At 55.6% G+C, this 18462-nt stretch overlaps 2 protein-coding genes across 3 annotated transcripts; both read left to right on the forward strand.

Moving 5' to 3' along the window:
- Window positions 1-1907: 1907 nt before the first annotated feature.
- TEAD3 (TEA domain transcription factor 3) lies at window positions 1908-11639 on the forward strand (the record flags this gene model as incomplete). 2 transcript variants are annotated; one of them, XM_079546258.1, is made up of 12 exons in its annotated part: window positions 1908-2100; window positions 5047-5111; window positions 6444-6506; window positions 8513-8524; window positions 8877-9014; window positions 9190-9233; window positions 9315-9376; window positions 9786-9919; window positions 10028-10201; window positions 10544-10684; window positions 10888-11040; window positions 11526-11639. In XM_079546258.1, the coding sequence occupies exons 1-12, from the start codon at window positions 1965-1967 to the stop codon at window positions 11637-11639; spliced, it is 1236 nt and encodes a 411-aa protein (XP_079402384.1). In that variant the 5' UTR covers window positions 1908-1964. The 2 variants fall into 2 exon arrangements, with proteins under 2 accessions (XP_079402384.1, XP_079402383.1); XM_079546257.1 differs by lacking the exon at window positions 6444-6506 and adding an exon at window positions 6633-6695.
- A 3587-nt stretch (window positions 11640-15226) lies between these two features.
- Window positions 15227-17800, forward strand: SMPD2 (sphingomyelin phosphodiesterase 2; the record flags this gene model as incomplete). The annotated part of the gene is made up of 10 exons (XM_079546379.1): window positions 15227-15276; window positions 15647-15761; window positions 15846-15922; window positions 15986-16079; window positions 16165-16254; window positions 16513-16595; window positions 16700-16832; window positions 16914-17018; window positions 17088-17244; window positions 17454-17800. 10 exons carry the CDS (start codon window positions 15227-15229, stop codon window positions 17798-17800), a joined length of 1251 nt encoding a protein of 416 aa, XP_079402505.1.
- Between the last annotated feature and the right edge of the window lie 662 nt (window positions 17801-18462).

The following is an 18462-nucleotide window of genomic DNA, read 5'->3' on the forward strand; positions in this document are numbered from 1 at the left end:
GTGGAGCGCTGTGCTCGGCCCCTTACGTCAAAGCTGTGACTTGCTGCCTTTCTGCACCCTCCCTCCAGGAAATAAAATCTCTTGGCCTAGCTAAAAGCAGGTTTGATGGAGGAGGAGCTGTTTCCTCGCACCTTGGCCAGGGCCCCACTTTGCCCTCCTCCTCCCTCTGTTTTTCCCCTGCTTCCCTGAAAGGGCTGCACTGGGATTTCCCTGCTGGGGAGGGAGGCAGTGAGGTGGGAGGGATGTGGGGAGGCTGCAAGGAGCTGGGAGCTCTTGGAGAAGGGGATGGTGACATGTGCCACTTGTCACCATGTGGGCAGTGGTACCACTAGTCCTATGGCTCCCCAAAGCCTCCATTGCCTCAGGCTGTAGCACCCTGCAAAACCCCTGCAACCCAATTCTCAGGTCTGTCCTCTCCTGGCACCCGAATCCCATGAGGGGGATCCCACTGCAGAGGGGGGGATCTCACATTACTGGGGGAGACTCCAGGTGCTTCAGAGCTGTGGGGTCTGGGTGCTGTGGGGTCTGCAGGGGGTCTCCTCAGCACCAGTATAGGGTTTACATGGGAACAGGGTTCCATGGGGCTGTATGGGATGGGCTCAGTCCCATGTGCCAATCCATAGGCAGGCCCCCCGCATTCTGGCAGTCCCTCTCCCATCCCTGCACCCACTGTGGGGTTTGCATGTTGACAAGATCCCAGGGAACTGCATGGGGTGGGCACTGGGGGGTTCAGCCCTATGTGATAGCCCCTCTGCATCATCCATCCCTCTCCCATCCCCATCGCTCACACACAAAGCCCCTCCCCCCAGCCTATGCAGCCCCCCAGGGCTGTGCTCAGCGTGGGGTACAGAGCAGTGCAGCCCGCTGCCGCCATCCCTCCCCTGGCTGCCGGCTCCATCCTGCAATCCAGTTCTCCTTATTTGGCCACAGTGTTCGGCAAGAGGGGGAGCGCTGGGGGGGTGAGGGGGGCGTTGGAATGGGGGGGAGCAAGCAAGGGGGGGTCAGAGGGACTGACATCACAGAGAGGGTGGTGGCAAAGAAGGAGGGGGGAGAAAAGTTTCTTTTTTTATTAAAAAAATTAAAAAAAAAACTAAACACAACACAACACAAAGCAGCCTGGGCGCGTGCCCGAGCCAGTGAGTTGCTGCAGTTCCTTTAAAAGGAGATGTCTGCGTGCTGAGACCTTTGCACGCTCCCACCCCAAACGGGAAGCGTAGCACTGCGCAGCGAGACACCTCCAAACAGAATCCAATGCTACTCTGCAAAACCGTGCAGGAGGGTAGGGAAGCATCCTTGGGCACCTGGTTTGTCAAATCCCCTCCCCACCTTTTGGGGGCTCAGGTCCCCAAATGTCATCTTGTGCCCCATGGACACACATGGTGCCCGTGTGTGCTCTGTGTGTGCACTATGTGTCTGAGTGCTTTGTGAGTAGTGCAGCACATGGGCTATTCCCAACTGGTATTTGGGATGGGCATCTGGTGGCTTTGCTCTGCTGGACTGGGGGTGCAGGGTTGAGGCTCACAGGTCCCCAAGTGTCAATGTGTGCCCAAGCGCTCTGTATGGGCACCATATGCCCAAATGCTTTGTGTGTAGTGCAGCACATGGATTGTTCCCAAGTGATATTTGGGGTGGGCATGTGGTGGCTTTGCTCTGTGGGATTTGGGGTGTTTAATGGCAAACGTGGCCATGTCCCCAATGCATGCAACTGTGTGCATGCTTGGCACCGGAGTGCTCTCCTAGTGCAGTGCCAGCATGGGGATGTACTGGGACCATGCTGTCACCTGCGACTCCAACATGGCCATGACAGTTGTGGCCAAGTCTCAGGGGTGTCTCTTTGTTCTCGCAGGTTGCCACGTGTCCGTGGGGGCTCGGGCTCAGAGCCCAGAGCAGCCAGCACCATAGCGTCCAACAGCTGGAACGCCAGCAGCAGCCCCGGGGAGGGGCGGGAAGATGGCCAGGACGGGATGGACAAGAGCCTGGACAACGATGCTGAGGGAGTGTGGAGCCCGGACATTGAGCAGAGCTTCCAGGAGGCTCTGGCAATCTACCCCCCCTGTGGCCGGCGGAAAATCATCCTCTCGGATGAAGGCAAGATGTACGGTGAGTGCACACACAGGATGGGTTGGGCACTGTGTGCGTCACTGTGCACTGGGATGGGGCTGGTTCCGAGCCCTGAACCCATCTGGGATTCAACCCAGAGCACCCCAACTTCAAAAGTTCTTTCCCAAGCTGTGTGGCTTTGGGTACCAGAGGGCAGTGACCCGTGTCCCCATGGTGTTGTCACAGCCATCTCCTCCCTCCTGCTCTCAATGTGCTGGACTGACAGGTTTGGTGGAGCCGTGGGGCAGGGAGTGGGCATGGTCCTGTCTCATACCACTCCCTGTAGTGTCCTGAACCAGGGAGTGCTCCAAGAGAATGGTGGCTGTGGCCCTCAGCCCACTCCAAGCCACCTGTTCTGCATCAGGTGACATTGCCCCATTTGTGAAATGCGTTTTGCTTGGGCTCAGCCTTGTTTCCGCTGCAGCAGGAAGGATGAGGATGGGTGATGAAGGCAGGGGTGCGCAGTGCCACCAAGGAGAGGACAAAGGTGTGTGTCCACATCTGTGCCACAGTGGGGCTGTCCCCTTCTCTCTCCCTCCCACGATGTCAGCCCCTGACAGGTGACTTCAGATCTCCTTCTTGTGGGACACGGTGCCACACTGCTATCCCTGGTGGTGACCTCCAAACCCACCAGTGACAATGCCGTCATCATCCAATGGCTTATCCACCCACGGCACAGAGGGCACTGGGTACCTGGTACATACCATCCCCATCCCCATTCCAGTGCCACCCTGGGGCACCCTGGTCAGAACTGGTGGCTGAAAGGCAGTACAGGGCTTCCTGAGCGGGTGCATTTTTTGGATTTCTCCTGGAATAGCTGAAGTGCCGCTGGGAGTCTGGCCCTGCGCAGCACACCCGGGCGCAGACCGGTTTTTCCAGCCTTTCAGAGCCATCTGGCAGCTGTTTAAAGAGGCAGTGGCCCCCACCTCCCATCGCACACCCAGAGGGCTCTGTATTTAGGGGTTGGGGGTGGCATTGCAGAGGGCTCTTCTCTCAGAGGTGCCTTTGGAAAGTGGGGTTCGGAACAAACCTGTTGGAGAGCAATGGGTTTATACTGGGTCCAAGCATCCCCGCATGACAGCAATACTTTGGGACCCCCTTGGAGCACCCAAAGGATGAGTGGCTTTGGGCATTGCAAAGGGGGAAGGCAGGGTCTGAAACATATTCATAGGGAGAGCGATTGGGTCACACTGGGGCTATACATCTCCAGGTGGCACTGATTTGGGAACCCTCTTGGAGCACCCAAATGGGAGGATGAGTGGCTTTGCTTAGTACTGTGCTGACTCAGGGGATGGTGCCAGTGTCCCATGGAAATGGGGTGTGGGATGTGCACGTGCCCCAGGAGCAGGTGGGAGCCATGGGGTGGGCTGGTCATGCTTGCACCGCTCTTTGGCCGCCGGCGTGTCCCACTGGGTTATTTTTAACAGAGCTGTCCAACTGGTTGACGTGGTGGTGTCAGGGGAGAGGAATTTGGGGAATGTGGTAATTTGGAGGAGGATGTGCCCTCACCGAGGGAATGGCATGGCTCCGAGTGAATCACAAGGACACAGCCATGGGCACCCCAGTGGGATGAGGCAGAGGTGTGGGGAGATGTCCAGTGTTGGGCATCATGTTGGGTGCATCGCTGCATCCAGGTTTCATTTCCCGTATTTGCTTCCACACTGCTGAGCATGGGGATGGGACATGGGAATGGGCTGCGTGCAGCCAAAGTGCTGAAGGTCCCAAACCTAACACCCCACAAGTCACAGGCATTGCTGCACCCTGTGGCATCACATCACCGGTGCACCTGTGGGTGCTGGACAGGATGAGGAATGGGTGCATGGGGCACCCTTGAGTGCTGGGCAGGATGAGGCCGGGATAGGTGCATGGTGCCACGGCTCCTTCCAAGCCAGTGTTTTGGCAACCAAGAGCAAGTGAGTCCTGGTCATTAGGGGCTGCTCATTAATTAAAAGGCAGGAGTGATGTCTGCACCACCATTTTGGGGTTGTCATGGGGTTGCACCAGGGCACCCATGGCTGCTGAACAGAGGACAGGACTGAACACAGGGACCCTTCTCTGTGCCCACATTTCCAATGGACCCATGGTGACCCCCCTGTGGCCACCACCCCCTGCCTACTGCAGCCACCCCATAGCACCTGGCACTGTCAGTCCTCATGTGTCCCCTCTCATCCCCCTCCCCCTCCCCTCCCAGTTGCTCTGGAGCTGCCCAGGGTAGGGTGGTGGGGATTTTTTAATTTTATTTTATTTTTATTTATTTATTTATTTTTAAAGCTGAAACCCTCTCCAAGGGCATTTCGACAAGTTCCAACCACCACCATCTGGTCCATTAAAATAAATCTGGCGTGCCTTGCCGCCCCCGTGTGCGGGGGGTGAGGCGTTGGGGGGAACAGGGCCGGGTTGAAGAATGCTCCCAGCTGCTCTGACGTTGGAGCACAGATTGGCCACAGCTGGCCCTGTAAAATGTGGTGCAAAAGCACTTCTGCTTTGAATTAAGCTCAGGACGTTAGGAAATACTGGTGGAAAGGGCAGCTTGGTGTGTTGGGGGAAGCTCAGTGCTCAGGGGGCACCCAGGACCCATGTACAGAATGGGGTTGTGCTCAAAGGAGTGCCCTATTGGGATGGTTTTAGGGGATCCATGGTCACCTATGTTGGGGACACTTCTATAGGGGGGGTACCAGTGGATACCACCCCCTGACCGCCAGTCTGTCCTCCATGGTGCTGGGGGTGGTGGACACAACGGATGTTCCCATGTTCCCATGTATTCGCTGGCGGTTGGCCACTCCAGTGTCCCCATGGGCCACCCCAGTGTTCCCTCGGGCCACACAGCTGTCCTGGCAGCGCCATCTCCTGGCAGAGCCTCCTCCCTTGTTACAGACCAGTGTCCCCTCGTCCCATGCTGTCCCCTTCTCCCCGCTGTGCTGGGGCTGACGCTGCACATCCCCGCAGGTCGCAACGAATTGATTGCGCGCTACATCAAGCTGCGGACAGGGAAGACACGGACAAGGAAGCAGGTGAGGCTGGCACTCTGCTTTTATTGAGGGTGCTTTTATCTGGGCAGTGGGGATGGGGTGCCCAGAGGGGTCTGGCTGTGTCATGCATCTGTACTTTCTCCTCACTGGGTCAATTTCTCCGTAACAGCACTCGAGCTGCAGCTCTTGTGGCATCGCCACGCATTGCCCTTTCTTTCCACCTGGAGCCAGAGGTTGTTCCCATGTCCCAAAAGCTCCTTGTCTGTTTGTGTGCCTTGTGTGGCATACAGTGCGCTTGAAGGTATTCTGAGGGCTGAGTCCCAGCTGTGCCCACTGCAGCCAGGGGACAGCGGTGTGGCAATGGTCCCCAGAGTAACACTGCCTGGCAGTGGCAGCATTAGGGGTGGCAGCAGAGCAGGGAAACACGGCTTTCCTTTTCTGCTTGCACAGTGCTTGCGGCCCTCTGTGCACTGTGCCCACTTAGAACATACACATGGCTCATCTCTGCCCACTGTGAATCCTCATGGATGTGATGACCTTCCCCAAGGGGACGTGGGACAGAGGGGTTGGGGTGACCCATAGTGGAGTGGCCCCATGCCACTGTCCCTGCATAGGATGGATCCTGATACCCGTATGCTGTGGGGAAACTCTTCTGAGACTGATGCTGGAGTAGAGGACTGTGGTCCAGCCACTGCATTCTTCATTTCTGGCTTTGAGCCTTGTGTTTCACCTTCATGCTGGGTATCTCTGGTTGCAAGCATCTCACTTGGATTTCCTTCCATCGAGAGAAGGAGAGGGCACAGATGAAAGCAATGCTCGGGGGGTATCAATGTATGTGATGTTGTCCCCCTCATGCCTTTGTTGTCTGAGAGAGTCAGGTGCTGGTGCTGAAGTTGCTCCCCCCCAAAGTGAGCCCTACTGGGAGCAGAGACATGCACTCAGGATCTGCAGATCAGCCCCATCCTGCGCTTGGAGCGCTCTGCACAAAAGAAAACCTCTTATTAAATTTCCCACCTGCAGTATCAGCAGGGGTCCCAGGTATGCTGCATCCCCTTTGGGACCAGCAGTTTCATTGCAGCTCTACTGAAAGCACAACAGGGATGTGTGCGCTCACAGGTGTGGGGCTGTCTTTTTGGGAAGCTCCGACAGATGGTAAACACTGAGCCACCGCCTTCTCCCCATGGACCCCACTTCCTCCCCCCCAACTTTCCTTCCTCCAGCTCAGGGCAACTGCAATGCTGTAAGACCACGAGCATCTCCTGGAGCACTCTGGATCTACGTGCCCCATTTTTCCCATACACTTTCCCCTGGGGCAGTGCAGGGACATGTCTTCATGCTCTGTGTTTTCCTTTCTAACGGCGTGGTGGGCGCTAGGTGTCCAGCCACATCCAGGTTCTAGCTCGGAAGAAGGTGCGGGAGTACCAGGTTGGCATCAAGGTACGTTGGCACCCGTGCCCAGGTGTCCTCGGCGGTGTCTCTCTGAGCATGGGCAGCCCCTCTCCTTCCTCTCTTTACCTCTGGTTGACGGCTCTGCTGTTCCCCTCTCCTGCTCTCTCTCTGCAGGTCTCTAGCCACTTGCAGGTTCTTGCCCGACGGAAATCTCGGGAGATTCAGTCCAAGCTGAAGGTATGCGCCCGCTTCCCTCCTGCCTGCTGACCACTAACACTCTCCACCCTCTAGTGTGCAGCTTCCTCTCCTTTTGATGGCTTTTTTTTTGCTTCCCTCCTCCCTTTGCTCCTGGAACTGATGGATTGGAGTGGCTGCAAGGGCTGCGCGTTCCCTCTTGTCTCCCAAAAATGTGGAGGTATCCATGGTGTCCTCTCCACCCCCCGACCTGGACCACATGGAATTGGATTTACATCCTCCCCTTGTGATACACTCTGCTCTTTTGGGCATCTCCCAGTGGGGAAACGACCCATCCCAGTGCAACTAGCAACAAAGCAAAACCCAAAAGGTTTCCCCAGACTTGGGATGGTCACAAGGATTGTCTCCCCCTGCTCTTGTCAGAGGCTAAAACAGCAATATCCCCAAGCAGTGTCCTCAAGGATGGCACGCACCATGTTGTGGGGACAGTGTTCCCAGTTGGGGACACAGTGATGGTCCCAGGACGACCCATAGTTCCAGGGGTGAATGGAGCCAAGCTAGGAAAAACTGGATCGCCTGCTGCTGTGGTTGGCTTTCCTTTCCTTCCTTCCTCCTAACTGCAGCCCGACTAACCTGTCCTTAACCATTTCTACTGTTCCTGGTGTTATTTGTTGGGAGGGTAGGAATGGAGGGACACAGCAGGCACTGATATGCCCAAAGGACTGAGCCCTCCTTGGATTGGACCCACCCAGGTGTCCCCACCCAGTGGTCCCCATTGGTGACCATTGAGGGCATCCCATTTGCACAGCCTGGGCTGCTCCTGATTCAGTCCCCTCAGCTGGATTCAGGCTCATTTGGGGGCCCTGAAAGCTTCTGGCCCCAAGAATACAGCATTCTGTCTCCAGAACTTCTGGGTGAGGTTCACTCAGTCCCCAAAACATCGCCGCCATTTGGGTCTGAGTGCTCCTGCACTGGGGCTGGCAGGGGGGCGTCGTTCCAGGATTACCACGCTGTGCCCTCTGAAAGCGCTGAGCAGGTTTGGTAGATCCCAGTGCCACAAGGACCATCCGCCGTCATCCCCAGCTGTTTGCTGGGAGGGGACCCCAAATGATTTGGATTGTACACCAGACCCCAAGCCCAGGAGAGGGGACAGCTGGTGGAATAGAATGAATGACAACAGAAAGCTTTGCAAAAAGTAATTTTAAAAGGGCACTGGATGAGTGGCTCCAGCCCCAGCCATGCTTCAGGGCTGACCAAGAGCAATGCTCCGAAGCAGTGCAGTGTGAATGTAGAGCATCCTTTCACATCCATTCCTGGAGGCAAATCTGGGACCTTAAGACAAATTCTCATCCCACTGAGTCAGAATTCTCATCTGTCAGCAAGTGGTGACTTCTTTAAGGTGCAGTCATATTCTTTGGGTTCGTGCTGCCGATGTGTTCCTGCACACAGAGCTCAGCATTCCCTCAAACCGTATTTATCTCACATCTGCTGTGCCCCAGGTGTGAATAAATGGGGCCATAGACCCCTGAGCGGGGTGAGGAGGGGAGTGAAGAACTGGCTTGTACACTTCTCCCTGCAGATGGGGAGTGCCTGCTGCCGTCAGCTTCTGCCCTCAAAATGCGAGAAAAAATGGGGAAAATGGATTTCTTGAAGGAGTCTGGTTCTCACCTTCTCACTGGGGCAAGCAGGATTTGAAGGGTATTACAAAGCAGTGAAGGCAGGGGTCCCCACCACCAGGATGGCATGAGGGCCGGGGAGTCAGTCCCAAAACAAGGCTGTGGTGGCAAAGTGGAAGTGCAGGGGGTGTACTCAAGATCCCCTTGGCTCTAACCATGTCTTTTCCTTTCTTTTGCGGACAGGCCATGAACTTGGTAAGTTGAGCTCTGATACTGTGATTACCCCGTTGCCTTTTGCTAAACCCTTTGTGCCCCAGGGAGGCAGTGGGGACACCTCCTAGACCTGGCAGCTCCCACCTGGAGGGGTGGTACAGCATGTGTGGGGAGGGGAGGTAGATGAGGGGGGAGGCCATTTGCAGGGTGATAGTGTTCATTACCTTGTGTAGTTTTGGTATTGGCTGCATTAACCATGCCCCTTCCCCCCCCCCCCCCCATCCTGATCTCTTGGTTGCACAGTACCTCCACACTTTGCTAAACTTCTGGGGAGGGGAGGGCAGCCCACCCGAAGCCCTGCATAATGCCCATTTCCTCTCTTTACTCCCCCAAGGACCAAGTCTCCAAAGACAAGGCTCTGCAGAGCATGGCGTCCATGTCCTCCGCTCAGATTGTGTCGGCCAGCGTCCTACAGAACAAGCTCAGCCCCCCCCCTCCTCTTCCTCAGGCCGTCTTCTCTGCTGCCCCCAGGGTGAGGATGGCTCTGTGCCCATAGTCCCCATACTTGGGGTGGGGGGAAAGAACCCATACATGGACCTGGGGGAGTCACAGCCTCTTGGCTGCATTGTGGAAGGGGCACTCTGGAAGCTGCTGATGGGTCTGGGGGGTCAAGGGGTACTGACTGTGTTCTCTCTGCTCTTCCCCAGTTTTGGAGTGGGCCGATCCCAGGGCAGCCTGGACCCTCTCAGGAGTAAGTGCAAGCCCTCATGTCAACCAGCCCCACCATGGGACCCAACCTTGTTAACCTAACAAGGCACTTTTTGTTTTTCAGCATTAAACCATTTGCACAACCAGCTTACCCCATCCAGCCACCCATGCCTCCATCACTAGCCAGTAAGTGCTGTCCTTCCTGGGGGTATCACTTGGTACCTCACAACTGTGCTGGGGATGCAGCTTTCTGTCCCCTCCATGGTGCCACCTGATGTTGCCAGCCACCCTGGGGCACGCTCACAGCTTTTTGTCCCTATACTTTTTGTCCTTGTACTATATAGCAATGTCACCCATCCAAGGTACCTCTCCCAGCCTCCTGAGGTGAAAACTTGGGTTTAAACCCAGCTCCAAACCCCATAGTCAGCAGGTCTCTACTTTCCCCTTTTGGGATAGGGTGCAAATTTTCCACCCCACAGCAAAATGCCCGTCCTAGAAGGTTGGGGAGGGACAGGGGGAGCACACCAAGGCAAGCAACATCCTGGTGGGACAAGAGGGGCTCACAACAGTTGACACTGCCCCGTATCCCCCCCAGGTTATGAACCCTTGGCCCCGCTGCCACCAGCTGCCTCAGCTGTGCCGGTCTGGCAGGACCGCACCATCGCCTCTGCCAAACTGCGGCTCCTCGAGTACTCTGCTTTCATGGAGGTGCCACGGGATGCCGAAACGGTAACACCGCCTTCCCCATCCCCTAGACACCTGGCCACCCTCACCCTCAGTGTCACCCAGCTTTTTCAGCTGACCTCCACCTTGTTTTGACCCCATTTGCCCTTACAGTATAGCAAACACCTCTTCGTGCACATTGGGCAGACGAACCCCTCATATAGTGACCCACTGCTGGAGGCTGTGGACATCCGCCAGATCTACGACAAGTTCCCTGAGAAGAAGGGTGGCCTCAAGGAGCTCTATGAGCGTGGGCCCCAGAACTCCTTCTTCCTCGTCAAGTTTTGGGTATGAGACTGGGAGGATTGACCTCCAGCCCTTAAAGATCATAGAATCATGGAGTGGTTGTGCTGGAAGGGTCCTTAAAGATCCTAGAACCATGGAGTGGTCGGGCTGGGAGGGACATTAAAGGTCATAGGACCATAGAGTGGTTGGGTTGGAAGGGATCTTAGCTCCCCCCCCAGCCGCACCCCTGCTGTGGGCTGGGTACCCCCCAGCAGATCAGGCTGCCCAGGACCCCATGCGTGGCATGGGATGGGGCACCCACAGATTTTCTGCACAACCCATTTTAGTGTCCTGTTTCCCAAGAACACAGTGGCTCATGACAGCATCCCTCTCTTTTCTCTTCAGGCTGATCTGAACAGCACAATCCAGGATGGGCCAGGGACTTTCTATGGTGTCAGCAGTCAGTACAGCAGCGCAGAGAACATGACCATCACAGTGTCCACCAAGGTGTGCTCCTTTGGGAAGCAGGTTGTGGAGAAGGTGGAGGTGAGTGCTGTGCGGTGTTGGGAGTATTTGGGAATGGCGTCCATGCTTCGAGTCCTGGGACAGTGTGGGATGGATAAAACCCCAGAAGTGAATGTAGGGCGTGTGGGCACAGGCTGTGGTTATCCCACGGTGTCCCTGTTGGCTGCCACATGCATTCCCCATTACTGTGTCACCCTCCCGCTGATGCCTGGCTGTCATTGCAGACAGAGTACGCGCGGTTGGAGAACAGCCGCTTTGTCTACCGCATCCACCGCTCCCCCATGTGCGAATACATGATCAATTTCATCCACAAACTCAAGCATCTCCCGGAGAAGTACATGATGAACAGCGTCCTGGAGAATTTCACCATCCTGCAGGTATTCACCCTTCCCAGAGCTTTGTGCATGGATCAAATGGTGGGACATGTCATATTGGCTATGGATTGCTGCAAGGGGCCTTGCGAACTGCCCCAGTTATGGACACCAAGTGGTGGTGCCACAAATAAAGCAGCTGTGCCCGAGTGCATGCAGCCTACTGGATGGTGATTATCAAGCGTGGGGTGGCACACTGAAAGCAGCAGTGCATCCATCCCCAACCCATACCCACTGCAGGGAGCACACTCTGATGGTGAAAATAGAATGGCTGTGCCCAAGCCCATGCACTCACTCCCTAAACAATGAGGGGGGCAGAGTTTTGGTGGTGCAGATTAGTGCAGCTGTCTCTGATTCTGCACAAACCCCCAAATAGCAGATAGCAAAATGAGTGCACATAAAGCCTGCCATGCCTGAGCCCACACAACACCCCCAATAACAGCATCCACCCCCAGTAGTACACTTACTGATGCCCCTCTGCTTCCCCACAGGTTGTTACCAACAGGGATACCCAGGAAACCCTGCTCTGCATCGCCTTCGTGTTTGAGGTGTCCACCAGCGAGCACGGCGCCCAGCATCATGTCTACAAATTGGTGAAGGACTAGGGGCCCTTGGGACAGGCAAGGGCTTGAGGAACACAGGGACGTGGGGAGGGTTGTGCAGAAGTGCCGCCTGTTGTGCCCCCCAGCCCCACTGGGAGTCATTGGAAGAGAGGAGGAGGAGGAGGAGGAGGAGGAGGAGGAGGAGGAGGAATAAGAAGAAAAGCAATAGCCAAAAAAGACTGACTTGTGATTTCAGATGTTTTCTACTTTAGGAACAGTTTTTAAATAAATATATATATTAAAAAAAAAAAAAAAGAAGAAGAAGAAGAATGAGAATGAGAATGGAAACGTAGGGAGGAAGGAGAAGAGCCCATGTCCAGTGCTGGATGGGGAATGCAGTGGTGCCGATGAGCCAGGACCGTGCAGGATGTTGGAGCGGTGGATGGTGCTGCTTTTGCCTCCCTGTTCAGCTCCCCGCGTGGTGTCACTGGGTCCATGGTGATATCCCTTGAACAGTGGTGTAACCCGGCACTGGGAGTGGTGGTGAGGACATGGAGCCCAGGGCAGAGGTGGGATCAGATGGGAGCAGGGCAGGGGTGGTGGCCTTGAGCAGGAGAAATGAACAGGAGAAAGTTGCATTGTGCCTTGATGAGGATGAGTGTTCCTCATCCTGTCCTGGCAGTACTGGGAGCGGGAGATGCAAAGCGTTGTTTAATGGCTCTTTTTTTTTCTTTTTCTTTTTTTTTTTTTTTTAATTAAAAAGTGCTTTTTAATACTGTGCTCAGAATTGAGCTTTTTCCATCCTGTGCCACTCCACAGTGCCCAGGACTCCCTGCTGTCACCTCTGGTGCCTGTGGCCAGAGCTTACCATGGGGCTCGTGGTCATCACATTGCTGTGGTGTTTGTGCATACTCTCCAGGAATTGCATTCAGGCTTTTCTCCAGCCCCAGCACCCATCGGTGCGATTTGCCATGGTGCAGTGGGTTTGCTTGATTTATTTTGAATATGTACATTTTCCATCTTTTTTTGGCCTGTTTTTCTATTTTTACAGTTCTGATATTGGCTTTTTCTCAGTGGGAAGCAGCCGAGTCCAGAGGATCATGGAGCTGAGCTGTGAATGGGAAGAGGAGGGGATAGAGAGGGGACCGAGAGGGGACAGAGGATATGTGGGATGCAAGACTGGGTCTGCTCAGAGGGAATATGGGGCTACAGCCCACAGTAACCCAATGCACTCTGCCCAGTCCTGCAGGTTGCAAGGGAGAGCATCCCCAGGAGGGTTGTGCAGGGTGACATGGAGCAGGGGGCAGGAGAAACACTTTGTCCGCCTGGAGGAAGACTGAAGGCAGTGGGAGGTGCAGTGCAGAGTGTTTTGGGATGATGGAGCTGGGGATTGGTGATGGGATGCTGGGTGTGCAGGGGCAGCGCAGAGCTCAGGAAATGCCCTTTGCTGATGCCATGTGTTGGGGTTCCATCCCAGCAGAGCCACTCCAGTGCCGGGTCAAAGGGAGAAAGGGGAAAATCACAGGGACAGCCTCAGCCCCCCCGTCCCAGGCTCTCATATGTAGCATGTTCATTTGTTATTTGTGGTTGTGCTGTTTTTTTTTCTTTTTTTTCTTTTTTTTTTTTTTTTTGCTCACTGATTTAAACTCTGGGAATCCAAGTTCAAACCTCCCACCATCACATGGAGCTCTTCATTAACTGGACCGCTTTGTGCTCCTTCCATCCCTCCCTCCATCCCTCCATCTACCTCTCCATCCATCCCTCCCTTTCTCCATCCATCCCTCCTTCTCTCTATCCCTCCATCCCTCCCTCCTGCCCCAGCTAAGACTCAGCCACGGCCTCAGAGATCCTCCTTGCCCTCCCCATAGCCCCTCTGTTCTCCTCCAATGTATTTATGAATTTCACATGAAGTACTGTTTTATTTTTTTAAAGACTTTGTAAAGCTTTACCAGGGTTACAATCACCATTTTTAGAGCTGTGTCAGTCCACAATGTTAAAAATAATAATTTTTTTTATGTATTATATTTTTTGTGTATTTTTTTAATCCAGCTGTGATGGGTTGTATCATGTATTTGTTGTGTTTACTGTATCTGTCCAACTTCAAAGAGAGGAGACTGTGGAGCTCCGAGAAAAGTATGGTCTGCTGAAAAACCATTAAAATTATTTGTTCTTGTGTTGGCTCAAATAGTTCTGTCGTTCCTTTGGTGTTTGTTGTGACAGTGGGGTCTGTGGGGCCTGCTATGGTTGGGTTACACTTCTGCAATTAACCCAGCGCTGGAATGCATCCTGCAGTGGGTTACTGTGTTTTGTAGGGTTGAATGAGTGGTGATAGGTTTGTAGAATTGTATGGGTTTACAGGGTTGATAACGGGTTTGTAGTGTTGCCTAGGTTGGTAATGGGTTCACAGGGTTGGCTGTGCTGGGTTGGCCTTGCCCTGTTCCCACTCTCTCCCTGCCCTGTCTCCCAGGCTGGAGGGAGAAGCCCTGCAGCATTGCTGGGTTCACTGACCCATATTTAGGGGATTGCAGACTGCTTGTGCCAGCATCAGGCATTGGAGGTCTGAGTGTGTGCTGTCAATAACAATCGCTCCTTACAGCTTTGCTTTCACTCCCATGGCTACTTAACACCCGATCTTCTCCCATCGCAAGGCGACACCGAGGCCGTGTTCTAACACTGGCTGTATTTCCTCTTTCTGTAAGCCAAACTGTCCAGCGTGGCATGACGGCACCCGAGATACTTATTTCTACTTCACCCAGCTCAGCTTGCACGCTGGAACAAAAAGAGTAGCGGGCTGCAAGGAGCAGCGGGGCAGCACCACCCGAAGGCAGTCTGCAGCGGCGCGCAACGCACCGCCGGGTGACTCCGCGACTCCACTGACTCCGCGCACTGCCGCCCTCCCCCTAGTCACTACGCACCGCCCTCCCGGGGCCGCTCCCTGCTGCCTTCCCCTTCCCGTTCCGCACTGCTGACTGCCGGGACTTGTAGTCCCCCGGCACGGCACCGCAACCCGACCTCAACCGGCACGGCACCGCAACCGGACTGCAGCTGGACCGGCACACACGCACCAGGTGCGCTCCTGATTTTGCGCCGCGCTCCGGCACCGCGCTCTGCTCCGCTCCCACCTGTTGCTCCGCGTCCCGATTCCGCCGCCCGCCGAGTGGCATCGGCCAGGGCTGAGAGTTCGGTGAGAGCTCGAATGGGAGCTCTGGGCCGGTTCAGGCGCCCAGCGCGGCGGCGGGGAACGTGCACATGGCTCTTTTATTTTTTTCTTTTCCCAGTTTTTAAAACTCCTTTGTGTGACGCGCAGTGGGACGGTGGAGTTTGGCTCGGGTCAGGGTCCGTTCCCCATAGCTCTCCATAACTGTTCTCATGCTTGGGGTCGTGCTGTAGCACTGTGGTTAAAGTCTATCCAGTGAGCACAACTCAGTATAGGGAGGTGCCCCATCCCTGCCCCCACCCCTTTCAGCGCCCTCCCTGTCCCCATCAGCACAGAGCAGGTTTGGGCAGTTGGCTCCCTATTTTGGGGCAATTTGAGGTTCAGGGGGAGAGGGAGGGAGAGCAGGTGGCAGGCTGAGCATTGTGCCCTCTGTGTGGCTCTGTCACCCCAAAGCTGCTTGCTGCAGGACCCTCCAGTGTGCTGCTGCTGGGCAATGGAGAAGGACTCTGCACTGCGGCTCCGTGTCTTTGACCTCAACTGCTGGTAAGTGCTGAGCCTGGTGAGGCTGTGAGTATGAAGACATCTGCCCTAGGAGCACCACCTTCATGCCTGCTTGGCTGTCGGATCACACTATTTTCACAGCCCAGAGGGCAGGGCACTCAGCTGGGCTTTGTCCTACTCCTTGTCTGTTCCCCTGTGCTCCCCATTCTCCTGTGTGGAAAGAGCCCTCCATGTGCCCCCCAAATGGGGATGCGCTGCTTCACCTTGGAGGTGGGAAAAGCCATCCTCAAAGAGCCTCCCCTGCACATCCCTATTGCCCCACAACCCTATCATCCCATCTCCCCCCACCTGAGTTGCAACCTGCCCCATACCCTCTTCCCCAATTTGTGTCCCCATGAGCCCTTATCCCCAGCTCCTCTCCATGGCTTAGGGCCATTCGTTACCTGAGCAAGCGGCGGCAGGAGCGCATCCGCCTCATCGGAGACCGGCTGTGCCAGGAGGGCTTCGACCTTGTCCTGCTGCAGGAGGTGAGCTCACTCATGAACTGATCGTGCCAGTCCCAGCCCATATGCTGAGCACACCCAGTCTCAGCCTATCTCATTGTCCTGCAGATATGGAGTGAGCGTGACTACAGTGACCTGAAGGCAAAGCTGGGTGTTTGCTGCCCCTTCTCCCATTATTTCCGAAGGTGAGAAGGGCTGGGATATTCCCTAGAGGGAGGGAGGTGGTTGTTCACTGTGCCCCCCTACAGTGGTGTCATCGGCAGCGGTCTCTGCGTCTTCTCCAAGTTCCCCATCCTGGACACACTGCTCTACCAGTACTCGCTCAATGGATACCCCTATATGGTGAGTGGGGTGGGTAGGGCACATGGCATCCACAGGGTGCTGCTGAGCTGTGCAAGGCTCTGCCTCCCCCCATCCCCTTTGGCAGCTGCACCATGGAGACTGGTTCTGCGGCAAGTCTGTGGGTCTCGTCGTTGTCAGGATTGCCGAGATCACCTTCAACATCTATGTCACCCACGTGAGTACCTGAGGGAGACAGGTGGCTGCACCCCTCCTTTGCTGTCCCCTCTCTGGGGACACTGCTAAAATGCAATGATTCAATACTGCATAGGGTGGGGGGACAGTGACCCCAGCTGGGCAGCACAGTGGAGTGAAGGTCCCAAGCTGTCAGTAGAATGAAGGCAGAGCCATGGGACCAAAGCATTGCAAGGAGCTGTGGAGCGGGATAGGTGCTGCAGGGAGGAGATCATGGCTGCTTTGTCCCCTGCTTTTCCAGCTGCATGCTGAGTACAGCCGGGAGAAGGACGCCTACCTGCCCCACCGCGTGGTGCAAGCCTGGGAACTGGCACAGTTCATTCGGTGAGTGCTCACAGCTTGCAGCCAGGACTATGGGAGGGGTGCACCACGGGGTGCCCCCTCCCCCAGGGCTGAACCAGAGGGCTGAGTCAGTCCTGTCCCTGCAGCCACACGGCGAAGGCAGCTGATGTAGTGCTGCTGGGGGGAGACCTCAACATGCACCCTGGAGACGTGGGCATCCGGCTTCTGCGTGGCTGGACGGGACTGCAGGATGCCTTCACCGAGGCCAAGCACTTCGAGGTGAGTGGTGGCTCAGCAAACACACCCCCTGGCCGTGTGCCCATCCTTGCCCAGTGTATGGCACAGGGCTCTTGTTCCCAGGGCTGTGAGGACGGCTGCACTCTCATTCCAAATAATTGCTTCGCTGTCAAGTCGGAGCTACAGCCCTTCCCATTGGGCATCCGCATCGACTACATCCTCTACAAGGTGACAGGGTCCCTCCATGCTGCACATGAGGCAGAGGACAGCCAGTGACCCCACTGCCCCCTCTCCCAGGCTATTTCCAGCTTCACAGTGAAGTGTGAAGAGCTGAGGACCACCATGGGAACAGTCCCAGGAATGGACATCCCTTACTCAGACCATGAGGCTGTGATGGCAGTGCTGTGCATCCAAAGGAGAGGACAGACAGCGGGTGTCACCATTGGCACAGCCAGTAAGATCTGGGGACACCACTGAGGTCCCCTTGACATGGGTTTGAGGAAGCCAGTGGGGTCCTGCATGCACTGGGGATACTGCTGACCACTGGCTTTGAAATGGGGAGGATATTATGGGGCACCCCTTGGAAGGGAGCTGACAGAAATATGCTGGATGGGGACCAAATGGGTGTGGATGGGTGTCACCCCCAAGCCCCTGTTCCCACAGTGCCAGCATTGGTGGAGGTGCTGAGTGAGGCACGGACGGAGGTGTGCATGGGGCTGCTGACAGCACGGCGGCAGCGTTATTCCTCGGGCAGGATGGCAGTGCTGGCCATGCTGCTGCTGCTGCTACAGGCGGTGGGAGTGCTGGGTGTGCTGGGAGGGCTGGCAGCTGGGAAGCCCTTCCCTATTCTTTCCTTCTCCCTGCTGGCCTTCCTTGCCCTTGCTACCTTCCTCCTTGCTGCTGGCCTCCACCTCTTCCACAGCATCGAGGTGAAGATGCTGCAGGGCACCGAGGAGCAGATGGAGATGGCGATGCGGGGGCTGCAGGAACAGCCCCTCCCCTGCCACTGACCCGGCCCCATCCTGACCCCTTTTTTAGCTGAAGAAAATAAAAGAGGTGTTTTAACCCTTTGTGCCATGTCAAGGAGGTTTTATTCCAAGGCAGGGGGTTGCAGCAGAGTGGGAGGTGCAGAGCATCCCACACCCAGAACTCCCATACTGTAAGCACCACATCACTGTGGAGAACAGCTCTGCAGCAAATGGAAACCCTTTAAAGGTCCATGCAAAGGCACTGGAATTGGAGAAGCCCAAAAGGGCCAAGGAGGATGTGCCCTTTGTTCTGTGTCACAGATAGTGCCAGCTCTGGGCAAAATCCACTAGGAGAGCTGCTGGGGAAACATCGTCATCCCACATCACATTGCACAGGAGTTTCTGATCCTTGTATCCTGTGGTGGATGGGGACAGTATGGAGTTTGCACCCAAAAGTGGTGATACAGAGCTATGGGCTCAGTCTAGTCTGGCCATTGGTGGCCCCATTTGTAGAGCCAGATGTCAGGGGTTGGGGTGGATGTTCCCATCTGGGATGGATGTGTCCTTGATTAGGATGGGTGTCCCCAGCTGGGATGGATGTTCTTGATTGGGATGGATGTCCCAGAGTGGCTTCCAAGCGCTGCTCCTGCTGCTGCCCCACCACATCTGGCATGAAGCTGCCACCTGCCCATGGTGGCCATGGG

This window comes from Tetrao urogallus, assembly GCF_951394365.1.
Source record: "Tetrao urogallus genome assembly, chromosome: 24".
In the NCBI taxonomy this organism is placed as follows: domain Eukaryota; kingdom Metazoa; phylum Chordata; class Aves; order Galliformes; family Phasianidae; genus Tetrao; species Tetrao urogallus.